Here is a 17,184-nt window from a genome sequence, read left to right on the forward strand (position 1 = left end):
GTTTCCTTATTTTAAAGCATATATTTCAATACATTTCCACAGGCATAAAGTGTCGAACACAAATAATGCAACATCACGAGAGAAACAAAGAGAAAGTAAAAAGTGCTTATGTAAGCCAAGGCTAAGTCGGCATTATGTTTAATGCTGACACCTGCAATGTTTTATTTATGCCACCAGAGGGAGCTAAGCATTAACACAATATTCAACAAAAGTGCTTCTTGTAGCTGAGCGTCATCTGCAACCATTTAATATCACTCTGAGTAATATGAGTTCCTGCAAAACTGACCGAGTACATCATTCTTTGAGATAGCAGTATGTCCTCGGAGAGGAGACAGAAAACAGTTTGGAGAGAAAAGTTTGCAACTTTGGTAGCTGACTTGTACATTCATCCACAAAAAAACATCAGTAGAAAAACTTTGAAGGTTTTAACAGTGCAATCTTTAGTATAAGCACAACAACAATATAATGCATAGAAAACGTTTCCTCAGTCCAGCTCCTTGTAATCTGAGGGCCTGTTTTTCCAAAACCTCTTCTTTTTTTTCCAGATCTGAGGCTTCCAGATAGCTTTGCTATCCAGGTAAATGTCCAAAGAAGCAGATTCTGTTCTGACGAACCCCATGACCTGAATGTTTCCCCTCTAATAAACAGTGTCACTCCTTTCCATATTTTAGTGATGTGGTAGAAGATGCAAAACTAAACAAAAAAGAAATGAAACACCCTGTTTACATATTTTAGTATCATTACTGGATTTGTTTCAGTAATTACATGACTGATATTTGCGTCTCAGAATCAGGGCAACAAACTAAAGGTTGATATGTATTTTGATATGACATCAGTGCTTTAAGTAATGGGGTGATCCAAAGGCAACTGGACTTAGTTGAAGACTTTTTCAAGATCTTTAAGTAAGTCAAGTTGCCTTTGGATCAAGCTTCGATGTATCATGACCAGGATGACTGAGAACGCTCACAGACATAATGGGGTGAAAATTGTGGGTTCTTGTGGCCTGAATAATTAAGTATGCTGTTTGAGGATGCAGTCAATACTTTTCTTCATCCCTCTCTGCAGTCCACAAAGTTTCCTTTAATCCAATAGCAGATCTGAGCATATTTTAGAGGCGTGATTCTCACTGCTACGTTAAATTCCTGAGACGCCCCTTGCCGCTCAACCCACTGATGCCCAGAAAACACACCTATGACCTTCCTCTCCCAGCGCCTGTGTCGCCCATCCCACATGCGGGCATAGACTCCTGAGCCACTGGCGCCAGGCTTAGCATCACAGTGCTGGTAGAGCAGGTCCGACGTCTCTTCTCCGGCCCGACAGAACCTATACACCAGCTCTCCTGGACGGTCGTTATCGTATCCTGAGAAGTGAACTCGTCGACCGGGCAGCTTCTGAGCCGGAGGGCTGACTCCTAATTTCATGTGGCGACGTTTGTGTGGTTTCTTGAGCTCGAGCAAAGCATAGTCATAGTCCATCCCGATGTCGTTAGCATTCCCTTTAATCCATCCTTTAGGAACGTGGGTGCGCTTGGCTCTGATCCACTGGAACTTCATTTTGTCTTTGATGGGTGGGGCATAAGCACCTTCAACGTGGTTGGTGAAGTTGGAGGGAACGTAAAAGTAAGAGGGCTGTGTGTCTCGGTGCTTGGGTTTAAGAAACCCAACTCTTAGCTTTTGTGCTCCTTTAACGTAGTTTTTACCGTCATGAACGCAGTGAGCAGCTGTGAGAACATGACGATCCCCGACCAACGTACCAGAACACCCGGTGGACAGTTTGACAGCTACTGAGAACGGATATTTTAGCAGAAAGTTCTGCCCAGCAATGCTGAAACGCCCATCGTGGCCAAAGATTTGTCTCTTCCTCCTCACGTGTGAACGCTCAGCCTTCCCAGAGGACCCCGAAGAGTAGGCCGGACTACTGTCAGAGCTGGTATTGAAGCCATAGATCCCAATGGCAGTTTCAGTCAGTTGACCGTCAGAGTGGAGAGTCTCATATGCCAGAAGTTGCCGTAGGTCCCAGTAGCTGGGGCGAGGGGCTCTCTTGTGGCATTCTGGGTCACAAGGGGAGCTGACATCCAAGCGGGCTGGGGACAGAAAGTGAGGGACCGGTCGTGTCTCAGTCTGCTGCGGGAGGACCACAGGGACACGCTGGAGGATCCACTGAGGACGGGAGGACGAGAAAACAGGGGGAAGGGAAAGAAGGAATAGGAGGGAGGTAAACCTGTGGATCAACAAAGGAAATAAGTTTGACTGCTGCACTGAATGAAAGATGAAATGCGATTCATTGAACTGCCTGACCCATTTAAAGTTGGACCAAATTTCTGCAATCCCTGTAAAACATGACCGGATGACTGGGCCCTGCATGACAAACACTCTCATTCCTAAAACCAGCATTGATTCGCTGATTTAGAGAGAGCATTTCAACTTGAAGAATTTTTATCTGCGCCGGAATTTGGCAGCTAAGAACTTCCCGTTTTTTATATGACACGCAGGGCAAAGATCAGGCCTTACTAGACTCTGATGGAAAATTCCTGAGGTGGCCTGAGGGATTGGCCTTAAGCCTACAGGAGTGACTGAACAACATTTAGCTGTGCAGAATAAAGGCTACATTTTTTTCTTCTAGTTTGGTATCTTCAACACTCTCCCACCTCCCTCACCCTGGTCCATCCCTTACATAGATGAATGCTGCTAAACTGTCCTGGACTGTGCTTTAGCTACATGTCTCTGATTATGATTTTAAAAAGCTGCGATGGTATTTACAAATACTGGTATCTTTCCTCATTCTTGTTGTGTCGTTTGCTTTTTCTTTTTTGTTTTACTTCAACTTGAATTGGCATATCATGATTATTTTTGATCAACTTACTTACTAACTTACATTGCCAAGGTTATACCTCACAAATAAAAAAAGTCCCCCCCGCTTATATTTTCAGTCATTTTAAATTAAAAGTAGGCTACTCATCTTTAGACAAGCTCATTGAGTATGTTATTAAACTAGCATTTATTCATTTTGATAATAGACACACATAGCCTAAGTGTATTTGCATGTTAAAAGGCTTGATGTTAAACTAAGATTAGACCTTTATTTTTCGTTTTATTTTTATTCTCAAACCGTTTGTATTTACGGCTTTTGAAAACATGTAGACATCGCTTTACATTTTTCCAAAACTGTGAACTTAAAGTGAAGTTTGTCGCAGCTTTCTGACTCCTCTCTAAAGCCCTTCGTAACGATGACAACCCTGACATAGAGGTGACTTACCGGGAGAGCGCAGCCCGCGAGCGCATGGTTAGTTCTCTGCAGGTGAGCACGAGCTGTTGGTTGAACACGGAGGGAAAACCAGTCAAACCTAGGACCAGGTCCAACTGGTGACTACTCCTGCTGTAAAATAGAAACTTCTCGACTCTTCTCTCAGGAGCAGAGGGCTCTGTGAGACCCGGGACAGATTGGAGTCCTAAAGTTGCTCCGGAGTTGGTTCATTGTGCGCTGCTGGAGGAGGAGGAGGAGGTCTGCTGTCTCTGTCTGTGTGTGTGTCTGTGTGTGTGTGTGTGTGTGTGTATGTGTGTGTGTGTGTGTGTGTGTGTGTGTGCTCACACTGTCACATCTGCACACGAGAATACACAAACTGAGTGTATCCAACCCCAACACGGTCATGTGACACTCACATCACTGCTGCTGGTTAATAACTTAATGCTGCTTTTCACAATGTTTCTTTTAACTTACTTACTGTTTAATCGGACTCTTTAACAGCATCACCACCTCATGCTACACACTGTGTGTGTTTTTTTTTTAAATAACAATAACTCTTTCCAGTGTAGTTACTGTGTAATTTTCCATTATTGTATTTTTTTATTTAACTGATGTAAATATGTTTGATTTTTAACTTCTATTTTTTAAATAATTATATTCCTGTCTCCTGTTTTCTTGAGCTGCTGTAATGCAAAAATTTCCCCCATGGGGGATCAATAAAGTTGATCTTACCTTATCTTTAACGTTACACTTTCATGTTCCTTTCGATGACATAAACAGCATGTTGGTGTTCAAGCGAGTTGATATTTTTGTAAACATTGCTATTAAGCACTTTATGGCAATTATCACTGCACCTTTTCGTCTTCTGAAGGCAACATATTTCTGGCCAAAAAATTAAACCTCCTTAAGGGAAACACACAAAAAAATAGCAACACATTTTTCTCAAAGAAATGAATAGTCATAAAGACTCAATAACTGTTAATAATTTATAATAAGAACTTTTCATGGATTGACAGGTTGCTGTAAAAACTGCCACAGGAATTGCTACTATATTACATAAAACCATTTACCCTTGTAAGGATTTATTGTTTTGGCTATAACCTTACCGAGTTGGCTAATACTATCTTATTATCTTATACCATAGACTGTATACAGAATTCATATTTACAGTCTATGGCCTATAGGCTATAAGAACCATGTATGGGTTGACTGGTTTTGTAAATCCTCCTGATAGTTTTGGAAAACTACAAGACAGGCTTGTGCTAGTATTTGCAACTACATGATGTTCATATAACCACCCACTTTCTTCTTTACTGGCCTTAAGTTAATATTAAGTTACCGGATAGATACAAAAACATCAGTCTTTGTAATACTAATATTTATTACGTTAACTATGAATGCATATTTATTTAGAAATGGAACTAATAATATTAATATGATACATTTATGCTGGGATTGAATAAAGGTATAAACAGTGGACTCATAGTTAAACTGATTTAGTCTTGTAATATGGTAACTTATGTTCAATAAAACCCAGAGGGGCTACTGAGTTTTCAGCCATGTGATGTTTTTGTTATGAACAGGACAGACTGAAACAGCTGGAGATGGAGATGTCTGTTTGAAACAGATGAAAAAAGGAAATGTGACAGCACAGAGATGATGATGGAAAAGGAATTTGAGGGTTATGTGTCAGTGTATTTTTTTTTTTTTTTTTTTTTTGCATTTGACAGAATCTTTTTAGACTTTGCAGATACTGTGTCCTGTTCATCAGACAAACACTGACCCACATTCAGTCTGTACATCGGGTGATGAGAGCAGATTCCCCCTTCCCTCCCTCTCATTATATCACTCTCTGTGTCTCACACAAACACATCCGCGAATGCCATCAACCTACTCATTAAATAATTATGTTGCTCACATACATGAATGTTTTGTCCAAACACACTTTCGCCTCGTTAATTCGCTGGCTTCATCACCTTTGTGACTTCTGGCAAAGACTGAGAGAGGGCTGCTTATTTCACAACAAGAACGTCACTCTTTTACATTATTCAGCTTTGTGAAATATGACATTTACATTCAGAAGCGACCTCACTGCTCTGGTGTCTGTCCCTTGTGAGGAATTAGTTCAGTGGGCAGAGTTTGGTTCTGTTGCCAATGCTGGAAGTTTGGTTTCCACTTGACCCACCCATGCTGAAAAATGTGCAAGCTGCTGGTAGATTATGTGCCATGTAATGATTTGAATAGGCTAAACTGCCACCAGAAAGGAGTAAGAGGGGCGGGGGCAGTGAGTGGGGAATCATGCATGGCTGAACAGTCAGCAGAAACCTCCACCCATCTCTCCCTGTCCTGTGGCAATTTGTTCATAAAGGGATTTTCAAGGGAAACTATTGTGCAAACAACAGTTCACATACAGAATGAAGCAGAGTTGTGTATTTTGATGGACTTACAGAGTGAGCATCACATAAGAAACTCAACACTGTTCCCATGTCTGTACATGTACAGAAGTCAATTAGCATAGCTTAGCATAAAGACTGCAAACAGACAAACGGGTTGCATGGCTTTTCCTAAAGGTGAAAAAGTCTACCATCACTTCTAAAGCCCAGTAATTAACACCTTTTTAAGAATAACAATTAGTTGTCACTGGAGCTTCAGAAATATTTACAACTGGATATTTTTAATGTATGTTAATCAAAAGAAAAAGGACCATAGCCTCCATACATGAGGCGCGCACACTAACCACTGCGCCACCAGTGCCCCATTTTATAATGTCTATGGACAAAAATCAAAGTAGTCTCACTTTGTCAACCATTTGTTTCTGGAAATTCTACCAACTACTCTAACTTCCAACTGTGAGGTAGTGTTGAGACGGGCTGAATGAATACAAGATGAACAAAGCCGCAAGTTTAAGGTCAGTAACAGGATGGAGCTAATGTGAAGCCTAGCCTGCAACGTGTGCACCTGTGCCTAATCAGCCACGCCCATTATTGCGCCTAGTTTTGCGTTAACCTCTTTGCCTTCATAATCAAAATGGATGAGTTATATGGGAAAAAGCATCTCCCATACAGTTTTCTCCATTAAAGAAATCAGCGTTAGAGAACAAAGACTTTTTTGTACCAGGCTGTAAACACATTTATTTATGCTGTAAACACATTTATTTATGCTGTAAACACATTTATTTATGCTGTAAACACAGGCATTTTCATATGTGCTCTAATCGGGACTCCTTGGCTTTTGCAGCCACCTCAAAACATGCAAGCTATAGCTGTTTCCAGACCTAATGCTAAGCTAACCTAACAAAATTCTTGCTTTTTCCACTCGGACACAAAAGTAATCAGTCTTTCCCCTCTCACTCTCAGTGAGAAAAGTAAGAAGCATGTTGAGCTATTCCGGTAAAACGATTCAAATCTCCTTCAAGCTCTCCTGCAACTGATTACCGATCCGCACCTTTGCCAGGACATGGGTGGACCTGCTGGCTCATCAAACACTGTTCTCAATAATCCAAAACCCCACCCATCCCACAACACAAAAGTACAATTAACTCATGCACACAGACACACACCTCTTTCCCCCTCTTAGCAGTATCTAGGGCAGGAGGGTCTGCCCATATCTCTGTGTTGTAGTTAATTTTATCATTTGACACATTTTTCATTATGAAGATCGAGGGTTAAAATACTTTTTTTTTTTTAAATGTGAAAATAGGAATATAATTTTATGTCCCACTACAGGACAACAGGAAGGGATGTCCCTTTTACTGATGCATGAGTGCTAATAGGGAGACCTTTCTGTTTGTTTTGAATTGTTATGAAAGGGCCCGTTTGTTTGGCTATGCCCGCTGTTGTCAAGGGAACCCACATTCCCCGGAGTACTGTTCATGTTAATTGTTTTATTCCTCCCACTCTCCTCCTCTCGCTTCTGACCACAGACACAATCAAGCAAGTGTGGACTGCCTCACATGTTGGAATTCTCTCTCTTTACGACCCTCTGTCCGTCCCTCTGTATCTGTCTGTCTACGCTGTTCCTCTTTTGTATTTTCCCATCTGTGTGCCTCTCGGTTTGAATCATCACTTCCATCCTGGACCTCGTCTCTCACTCGTCCCATGAGGTTTCGAAACAGCTGTTTGGCAAAATGAGATAACCACAGAGCTCTTTTGAGAAGTTATATGCTGTGAAATCTTGAGGGGAATAAAGCCAAGCTTTAAGCTCAAGGCAAAGTCAAAGAGGAAGATAACACAACTGTTGGCATGCACATAAGATATACTACATTTAATGTATCATGGAGAGGAGGGTAAACAATGTCTCGCTCAGATGCAGTTGTAGGAAGTTTCCACTCTTATATGCTCAGTGCATTCCTGGAGTTTTTGTAGTCTTTTAGTGTGATGTTTGGATATTCATCTCCATCCACTCTGCATGTATATTTATTTGTAATTTTGTGAATTCCTTTTACAAAGAATGTCCTTTTGAAGTTCCACAATAATATTCATCATACCCCAGCAACAGCAATAGAGTAATTTAATACTTAAATTACTTGCAGGCCATTGCCCAAACAATAACTTCATGCTGTACACTGAAAATATTGTAACTATGCCAGCTCAACTTCATGATCCCTCACTGGAATGTTGACATTGAGCAACCAGCCACATATTGACAGCAGGGTTTTAGTTTTATTTCTTATTTTTTTGCTTGTCAATAGTTTAATGGTAAGATAAACTATGTTACAATGATTTCAAATCATCAGTGTCATTTCTGTACACAATATATTGTACCTTCTGTCCTCACATTTTCTTTTTGTTTGACCTTTATTTAATAGGGGTGAGAATAACCAGAGGCCCCACGATACATCATCATACTCGAGCCATGATTCAATATTATAACCATTTGAAACATTTTGCGATATGCTGAGAATTGCGATACAATATATTGCAATACAACTTTTTTTAACTTCATAACTTGTCCACAAAATTAAACTAAAACAAGAACTTTTGTCAAATAAGAATCATTTCTGAGTCTATTCATTTCACTTCAGTCTTTTTATTTCTAATTTCTATTTCTGACCAACACAGGGATTAAAGTAAAAACCTGTTAAGGCTGCATGCATCTCACAATCTGGACTGTTAGTATTTCTGTTGAATTTAATTTAACTGGACACAAACATGTACAGACGACTGTACAACTGCAGTAATGTTTAACAATGCAACTTGTTCAAAATTAATTGTGCAACCCCTTCAGCAATTAAAAACTAAAAAAGCATACTTTCTATTCATATAATAAAAATACAGATACTTGGAGGCCATGAGTCGATATAATATCACCATGCAAAATATAGCGACACTATGTTGTATCGATCTTTTCCCCCACCTCTATTATTTAACCAGGCGAGTCGTTATCAACACTGGCCATCTGGCATAATTTAAAGCCTCTGCAGCTGAGGGCTAATATCTGTAATAACACCCATGCTAAGCTAATGAATATCAAAATGATATTTGTAGTTTTGGCTCTAATGTTGATGCTACATCATGTCAGAGTATTTAGTTGAGACAGTATAGAGCTGCAGTAGTCTGCTAGTTTAATGTATTTGAGAATAGAAACAGAGTGTGACTGTGTTGCCTGAAAACTGGGCCAGCTGACAGCATAGGCTACACTAAATAGTGGTCTGGCATTATGTGGCCCCCTTGCTCGTCTGTTAAATGTTTTTGTTTTTTTAATATGCAGGGTGAGAGAGCTCTAGTAGATCATTCTTAGGGTGTAGCTACTGTTTCACTTCCAGAGTTTGTTAGATGTGGTTAAATTTGAAACAAAGCAATCATGGAGGTGAAACTACATAGAGTTGAAAAAAAGTGGTGTTGGAAGAACAGCTCAATACAAAATGGACCTCGTAAATTACAGGCGCAACAGAGCACCCTTCAGACCCCACCTGATGCAGAGCAATGCAGTCAAATAGGTAAGATAGGCTCGAGAGTGTCAATCAGAGTGCATGTGCAGTGATCAGTCAAGTGTGATTCCTTTATAGACTTTAATTAGAACATCAAGTCACACACAAATCATACTGCATGTAAGCACAAGAAATCGGTATTTATTATGTCAAAATACACAAAGTTCTTTCTCCCACTTGTAGCCTTTCTTTCTCCCCCTCAGTGCCCTCATAGACAAAAGCTCGCAATGACTAATCTGAACTGAACAGTTATCGCCTACAGCCAGGGAGTTTTGTACGGTGACTTTGGGTAAACCCCTCAGCTTGGCAATGCACGAGATACTCACTCTGGCTCAGTGGAAAATGACTCACATCGCTGTAAAAGATACGACTACACATTTATGACATCCAGCAGGAGTTGTGGCTTCATTTTGCTGGTTTCTGGTTTGAAATTTGATGTAGTTTGAAGTCCTAACAAATGTAATCTGGTTTTATTCAGAAGGTAACAATTTTTTGAACTCCCATCTCCTCTGAAGTAATTCTTGCTCACACAGCCAGGGCATTTAATCAGATCTAAGGGTAATTTAATCAAAACATTGGGTTTCATTATCCAAAAGTTCTGTGGTATTTACCCCACAGTTACAGAAATGTTAGTCATGGGTGCAGTTTAACTTCAAATAGACTCTGATGATGATCTGAGGGCACAGTTGCTGAGTGAAAGGTTAGGAGCCGCACTATTGTTTAAAATATTGGATATTAAATTTTTTTTGTAATTGCTGTTTTGCTTTGCCTTTCACCACAACTACAAGTCCAGTTCAATGACACAGGATGGATTAGCCCGGCCCTGTCCGGAGGAAGCACACCAATGTGTGATTTACAAATATCAAGAACTGCCGATGCTGGTGGCGCGGTGGTTGGAGCGCGCGCGCCCCACGTGTGGATGCTCTGGTCCTCCATGCGGGCGGCCCCGGTTGGAATCCGACCTGTGGCTCCTTTTCCGCATGTCATTCCCTACTCTCTTTCTCCCTGATTTCTGACCAAAAATAAGTCTTTCAAAAAACAAAAAAGAACTTACAACGCTCACCTTTAACACATTATCTGTATATATACTGAAATGTAAATATTACATGTGACATTTTGTGGCTTTTGGTGTCATGCTTTCTCTTAGCTCCAGTTTCCTGGTAACCTTGCTTATGTTTCTGTTCCTAAAACCCCAAAACCATCTCTGTTTATGGCCTCGACAAACAAGATACTTTGTGTATTTGTGCTTAGTGGCTGTGGAGTTGCTCAGGCATGTTTTTGAACTTTGGAGGTCCATGTGGGCTGTGTCCCTGTGCTTCCAGTATTAATGTTAAGCAAGTCTAACCTTGCCCACACTCCAGCTCCAAATATAACACACATACATGAGACTGGTCAATATTCTGATCTTACAACTAACTGCTTAAAGCTGTTTGTCCCACAAAGAGAGAAAAAACATATTATAGATCTTCAGAAATAGATCAAATATCAGACAATTGGAAATACTCATGGATAGTCAGTTCATAAGAATCACAGAGAGCTCAAACATACTATCACAGAAATACTTTTTTAATGGGAAAAATCATGGATTAAAATGCAGTATTAGATAGACCATAGATAGAATCAATGATATACTATATAAAATAAAACCACAGAAAGATCTTATTTAGAATCAAAGATTGGCCGCACAACCACAAAGATAATGTATGAATACGATCACTGATAGTAACCATATAAAATTGAAGAATATAGAACAAATAACAGACCATACAAAGAATTACTGACCATAGATAACAGATGTACCATCATGTAGAATCACATACCATAGATAGAGGTCATAAAAAAATCATAGATTAAAGACATAATCACAGATACCGTACGTAGAATCACAGCCCTTGGATACAAATCATAGATGCAATCACTGTTAAACCATTATTTGAATCACAGACTGTAAACAGATAGTATAGATTCACAGATTATAGGTAGGAGTTATAGACTAAATATAGAATCACAGACTAGAGATAGAAATCATAGATTAACTAGATACAATCATAGACAGTTGTCACAACAGAACTAAAGTAAAGACACAAACGCAAAAAGCAAGTCACATAAATTTAATAAAAAATACCAGACACATGCTTTTATAATTCTACTTTCTAGCTCTCCACAGCATGCTGTGACTTAAAGTACTCTTTTTGTTTGGGGTTACAGGGATCCTCCAAGTTGAGTCACTGTGAGCATACACCCATCCCTCAGAGAATAACCACACGCTGAGGAAAGTGACAGTCTGTCAGGCAACAGAGACCCCGGCTACCAGGAATTCCTGGGAATCTAAAACATCTTTAAACCTTGTGAGTCTTGCACAAAGGCTTTTTCGGGGCTCTTCTCCAGAGATTGCCTCATTGTTGGAGTGAGAGATCATCTCAGTTGTGTGACTGAGAGACTAATTTCTCACAGTGAAAACACATCTTGATATAATATCTTGCCCCTTTAGCTTTCAAGTCACAATTTGTGATGCCATTTTTAAAGAAAGATGCTGCACAGGAGGTATCATATTAATCTCTCTTATGTTCTTTCCTGAACTGCATGGACAGTGCATGTTAGTCTCATTGAACCTATCCGTGTGACTCAGATAACCCTAAACATCATCAGAACAATGACTGTTATTCAGCTGCAGGTTTCCTGTTATGGTCCCACATTTGATGGCATAGAACATCATCTCTTTCTCTTTCCCTCGTTCAGTCCAGCTCTCTGTATTTCTGATGATATCACAGCTAAGAGGTCAGATGTTAAACTCTTCCATCCCACAGATGAGGTGGTCTTACAACACGAAACAAGCTTAATCATGGGTTATTTTAGCATACCAGAATAAGCACACAGCAGACCACAATTGTCCCCTTTAGCACTTTTGATGATGAAATAATCTCCATTTCTCTGGTCAAGACCCAATTATCTCCACTGGGCCAGATCAGAGTTGTGTGTGTGTGTGTGTGTGTGTGTGTGTGTGTGTGTGTGTGTGTGTGTGGGAGGTGTTGGGAATGTGAATGCCGGAGATCGAGATTTGGGACTTGTGTGTCATTTCCAGGTCATGTTGGTTCAGACAAATTTGAGCTCTAATCCAAAAAAAGGAAACATGGACATTTTCTTTATTTGGCTGAGGTTGACAGACCAAAATCTTGAACCTGGTAAATCTTATTGCATTAACATAATGCCACAAGAAATAATTTTGCATTGCAGAAAATGATGCTGCATGCCTCTGTGTTTCCCCCCACAAAGCTGTTTTCTGTCTGAAGACTTGCTAAGACGTGTCCATTAGAATGCTAGCATCTCTGTGCAGCCTTCTGCTTTAGGTTGTCAGCATTACAAATGTACTGAATAAGCAACCATTCTGCATTCATTCCTGAGTGTTAACATCAGTACAGCTCAATAAGGTGACCTAAATTCTTACTTTTCAAACATTTCAACCCTCCAGTTGGAAGCTGGTAGAAGAATTTGTTACAGAAGATGACTGTTAACAGTCCTCCAAAGATAATGCTGTTTTCATTGTGTTTGTTTAATCAAGTATGATAAGAAGCAGAAGTGCTTTAGTGCTTCCAGAAGTTATCTTTCCCTGCAAGGCTTGATATGTTTTTCTCCTGAATCATAACATGATAATGGCTGCTTTCACAGTTGTAAACATTATTAACTCAGCTGGTGTTTGGCAAGAGGGAAACTTGAAGGATAATGTTGTAACGTCACATTTTTAGGGACGTAGACAAACCAAATGTTGGACAAACATTATGCCGAAGCCTACATCTGTGCTTTATCTGCTTTGTTAAGTCAAGTCCAAATACCAGGCCTTTCACTATAGAATCATGTAGGTTTTTTTAGGTATGGTCATTTTGGGCAGTTTGTCACGCTGACTTTAGGTTTTAGTTCCCCTTTATATGACTGTTTTTTCTTTATATAAGGAAGATGCTGACTTAGCAAACAGATCCCGCAGGTCGGTGCAGTCCTCAGGAGAACATATTTTTGTGTTGTTTTGAAGCAGACACTCGCAGTTATGGAAACTTCAATGACGCTTTCTTTTCTCTCTCACTGTTGCTCCTCTACTCTGCTAATCCAGAGCACAGCGCTGCAGGAGCTGCATTCGTCCACTGAGCTTTCAATCATAGCATTATACTCCATTTGTAGCATCAAATAACACATTCAAATAACAATCAGACATTCATCAGAAGGATAACTAACTACAAGAAAGAAACCATAATGTGATTCAAACATTTTTGATGTGTGATTTAATTTTATAGTTTGACACCTGACTCATCTATTAACAAATAAAACCCATTGCTCCTGTTGTAATGAAGCTTTATGATGCTTTTAAACTGATCTACAATCAAACAAATGATGATGTGTTCATGTGCAGTCCAACCAAGACAAACTCTTCTCTGTAGCCGTCTTTTGACCTCTTTCTCAACCCCTTGCTTCCACAGAACAACTGTTGCCGTGGTAACCCCTTAACCAGGGCACAATCGCTGACCAGCAGGAAGTGTAGAGTATGTCGGGCTAATGAGAGCGCCCTTGTGAGATTGGGTGTGTTCACAGCAGGTGGGAGACCTCTGCGTCACTCCGACAAAGGGGTTTTCCATGTTTTTTTATGGCAGTAGGAAATATTGTTCCGCAGTTCCTGACGTTTTTTTCCTGTCTGGGTTATGCATTAACTCCAAAGTCCATTGTGTGTGATTCCTTTAAAATACTTCCTCATTCCCCATATGCGTTAACAGGGTATAGAATTCTGCTGTGATAAGAAATACTTTCTGTATGAAAAAGTAGGAAAAATATACTGAATTGTGAAATAATGACTTCAGAATAATTTAGCCCAATTGAGCTTTTTCAAGAATTTCCAACCAAGTGTGACAGAGTTTTCCAAAGAATTCACTTCTGAAAACTATAAAAATCAGGACTGAGTTTTTGACTCATATTACAGTTTGTCTCTCTGTGGGATTCACATGTAATCCAACATTTCCTCCAAGGATCCATGTCTGAAATGTTTCTGAAAGCGGACTGATTGCAGCTCACTTGTGTTTTTCACTGTAATCTATCAAGCTAAGGCTGAAGTGTTGTAATATTGAGCACATACAGTCTGGATCAGGGGCTGCAGCAGGAAATGGCCCGCAGCCAGTTTGGCCCGACTTCAAGTCAGCGAGTAATTATATTAGCCTATGTTCTGGTTGATCTTGGACCTGATCTGCAGTACATACACACACACACACACAATCTCTCTCACACACCCACACACACACGTCATGTCTTTGCTCCAGCGGTGAGGACAAAGCATGTAAAAGATTGTCACTGATTGTTTTTTTGCAGTTTTATGTTCACTTGGTAGAATCAGAACAAGCTGTAGACTCTCATGTATTAATTATTAAAGCAGTATTGTAGCAGAGCGAGTGCTGTTCTATTGAATATCACCATGTTTAAATGGCAGCATGATCCAGAGTAATATTGCTTTTATACACTTTAAAACCTGCATGTGTAAGTCAACACTATTGAGAATAAACAGATTCTTTTTAAAGAAATCATTGGTTTAGAATATTTAACACAACTGGTTTTGCATCTTGACTGGATTCATAGTTGCAAAGTAACACATTAACATTTTACACCCTACATAGTGCTGTTGTACTGTATGTCAGAATTAATGGAATAAGACTTGACTTAACTACTACATGGTCGAAATTAACCGTTCAACTCTTGACAAAGTTTGAAAGTTTACTTATTTTTTATGCTAATAGAAACACATCAAACAGATATTGTGATATGATAGCTTTCAAATTGATGTAAAAGGCTAAGAATGCACAGCAATATGCTAAATAGAAACTATTGTAGGAGACATATTGTGGATTATAACTGTGCTGATAGCTGTAATGTTGCTCTTCTTCTGTGGGTTCAAGCACTTCTGTTACCCTTGACTGTGTTGGGCTTGGATATTTTCTGTCATCATTATCATCGCTTAAGCCGCCTTTTGTTTTGGATTTATTTTAAAAAAACAATTCAAAGTGATCTGGACAGCAGCATGTCATCGAACCAGTCCAAGTTGCTACACCACTCGTGACCTACAGTCTTGTAATGTTGCATTGGGGGACTCCATCAGGCAATTTAAGTAACTATCTGATAACTTTTTTTCAATTTGCAACCTCTCTCAGCCGCTTCTTTTTCTGTGGTTACAAAATTGCCGCCCGAAATAACTCTGATGCAGAGCAGTGACACAGAACTAAAGCAGTAAAGCTGTGGTTAAAGCTATCAAAACAAAAGGCTGAAAGAGATTCAAATGCTTCATAGAGTTGAGGGGACAACTGTTTCTCATACACTGATGTAATCATAACAACAGAGATTAGTGGAGCTTTAATCTTCAGTAACACATTTTCCGCTAAACCCTGAATTAAATATGTCATGTAAGGAATGACCAAAATGTGCCCATATCTTAAAACCTCTACAGCAACATTTCATGATTGGATACTTGCAACACACGCTAACATAACTGTGGGCAAAAACACACACATATGGCCTTGTGTTTCGGTTTTGGCACACCATCAACATGACTTCTTTCTTTCTTTTCTACCTCCAGCACCAGCTGCTCATATCTATCAAGACTCAACTCATTAGCAGGAGGCAATTAAGGGCTTGGAAAAGAGGTATTGTACCAAGTCCTATTCAAACACAGGCACCCACACACACATGCACACACTGACATCCAATGTGGTGTATCTGTTCAGGCAGAGCAGCAGTTTAATCAGTCATGCTGCTGCAATACCTCAACCATGATCTGTTTGCAGCTGGATCACTCTGAAGTCTTTGAGGGCTCCTCCCTGAATTATCTGCCAAAGTGTTGCACTAAAAGAAAAATCTCCACCTCATACTGTCAGACTGGACCTGAAACTGCAGCACTGTGGGACCTGATCCTTTATAATATCAGTAGACACCCTCTCTCTCAGTTATTAACAAACACAGGATAAGTGCGGAAGGATGGGAGCAAATAAACTGTATGATTAACAAGTGTTGACATGCGGACTAGCCTGCATGCAATTTGTGTGTGTGTGTGTGAGTGTGCATGTGTGTGTATCCACAGCGCTCTCTGTGTTTTGCTCGTGAGCCTTATTGTTACTACGTGTCTGTCTTGTTTTGTAAATCTATCCAAAAGGCATCTTTTTTCAAGGACTGTTTCACAGTAGTTGTCTGTTAGGCCTTAGTCAAGTGGCACATTGATGTGATGATTTCTTGCGTTGAAAAAGTTGTGTAAAGGATTTAAATTTGATATCCAGCAGAACATTTGTTTCACCATAGTAAACTATGACGTTGCATCTTTGTGGGCCAGCTTGTTGATGGTTGGTTGACATTAGTTCTGGCTGTGTGTTCAGTGAAGAAAGTGGTCGTGTTAGCTTGCCGTGGGATCACGGTAAACAGAGGTGGTAAATCATTATTCAGAAAAGAGAAATGTCACACCAAAGGCAACACACAGAATTAGCCGGTGCCAATGAAGCAGATGAAGCCATGTCTTACAATGTTACAATTTCATTAAGCAGACATTTTTCTTTAAAGCAACGCACATCTGCGAGTAAGAACAACAGAAGCAAGGATCTAGACTTCAAGTCTGATTAGACAGAGGTGCTGATAGGCAGTGCACAGGGTGTATAGTAAGATATATTTTTTAATTAATTCCTCCACTAAGTGACTACAGCACTCCACTAGTGCCCTGTTGTGAAGGATGGACCTAAGTGATTTTTATTGGTAGAGCATAGTGGGTCAGAGTGAGTGAACAGCTGGATGTGCTGTCTTCAGATAGACAGGAGCCATTTATGTTGCTGTTTTATAAGGGAATAACAGGGTTTGGACATACAGCACCTTTTTTTATAATTACAGAAATGATTCCCAGTGACTGGTAAAAAGAGGCAGGATGAGATCTTTTATCAGAATGCATTTATTACGCATGTACAATACAAGATCAGTAAAGAGAGAAGAGGTACTGCTTTAACCTGTGTTTT

The 17,184-nt window shown here is 39.9% G+C and overlaps 1 protein-coding gene across 1 annotated transcript; it reads right to left on the reverse strand.

The window, feature by feature from the left end:
- Position 1: 1 nt before the first annotated feature.
- LOC109987000 (serine protease 23) lies at positions 2 to 3,575 on the reverse strand. The gene is made up of 2 exons (XM_020637898.3): positions 3,256 to 3,575; positions 2 to 2,220 (listed from the first exon to the last, which is right to left on the reverse strand). Exons 1-2 carry the CDS (start codon positions 3,279 to 3,281, stop codon positions 1,050 to 1,052), a joined length of 1,197 nt encoding a protein of 398 aa, XP_020493554.2. The 5' UTR covers positions 3,282 to 3,575; the 3' UTR covers positions 2 to 1,049.
- Positions 3,576 to 17,184: the final 13,609 nt, after the last annotated feature.

Source organism: Labrus bergylta, chromosome 3 (assembly GCF_963930695.1).
Source record: "Labrus bergylta chromosome 3, fLabBer1.1, whole genome shotgun sequence".
NCBI classification, from domain to species: Eukaryota; Metazoa; Chordata; class Actinopteri; order Labriformes; family Labridae; genus Labrus; species Labrus bergylta.

What these genes read in the sequence shown, in the direction of transcription:
- LOC109987000 (XM_020637898.3), bottom strand. Translation starts at nt 3,281, where the DNA reads ATGCGCTCGCGGGCTGCGCTCTCCCG. An exon ending in TCGCGGGCTGCGCTCTCCCG is followed by an intron (nt 2,221 to 3,255) that starts GTAAGTCACCTC and finishes GTTGATCCACAG; the next exon opens with GTTTACCTCCCTCCTATTCC.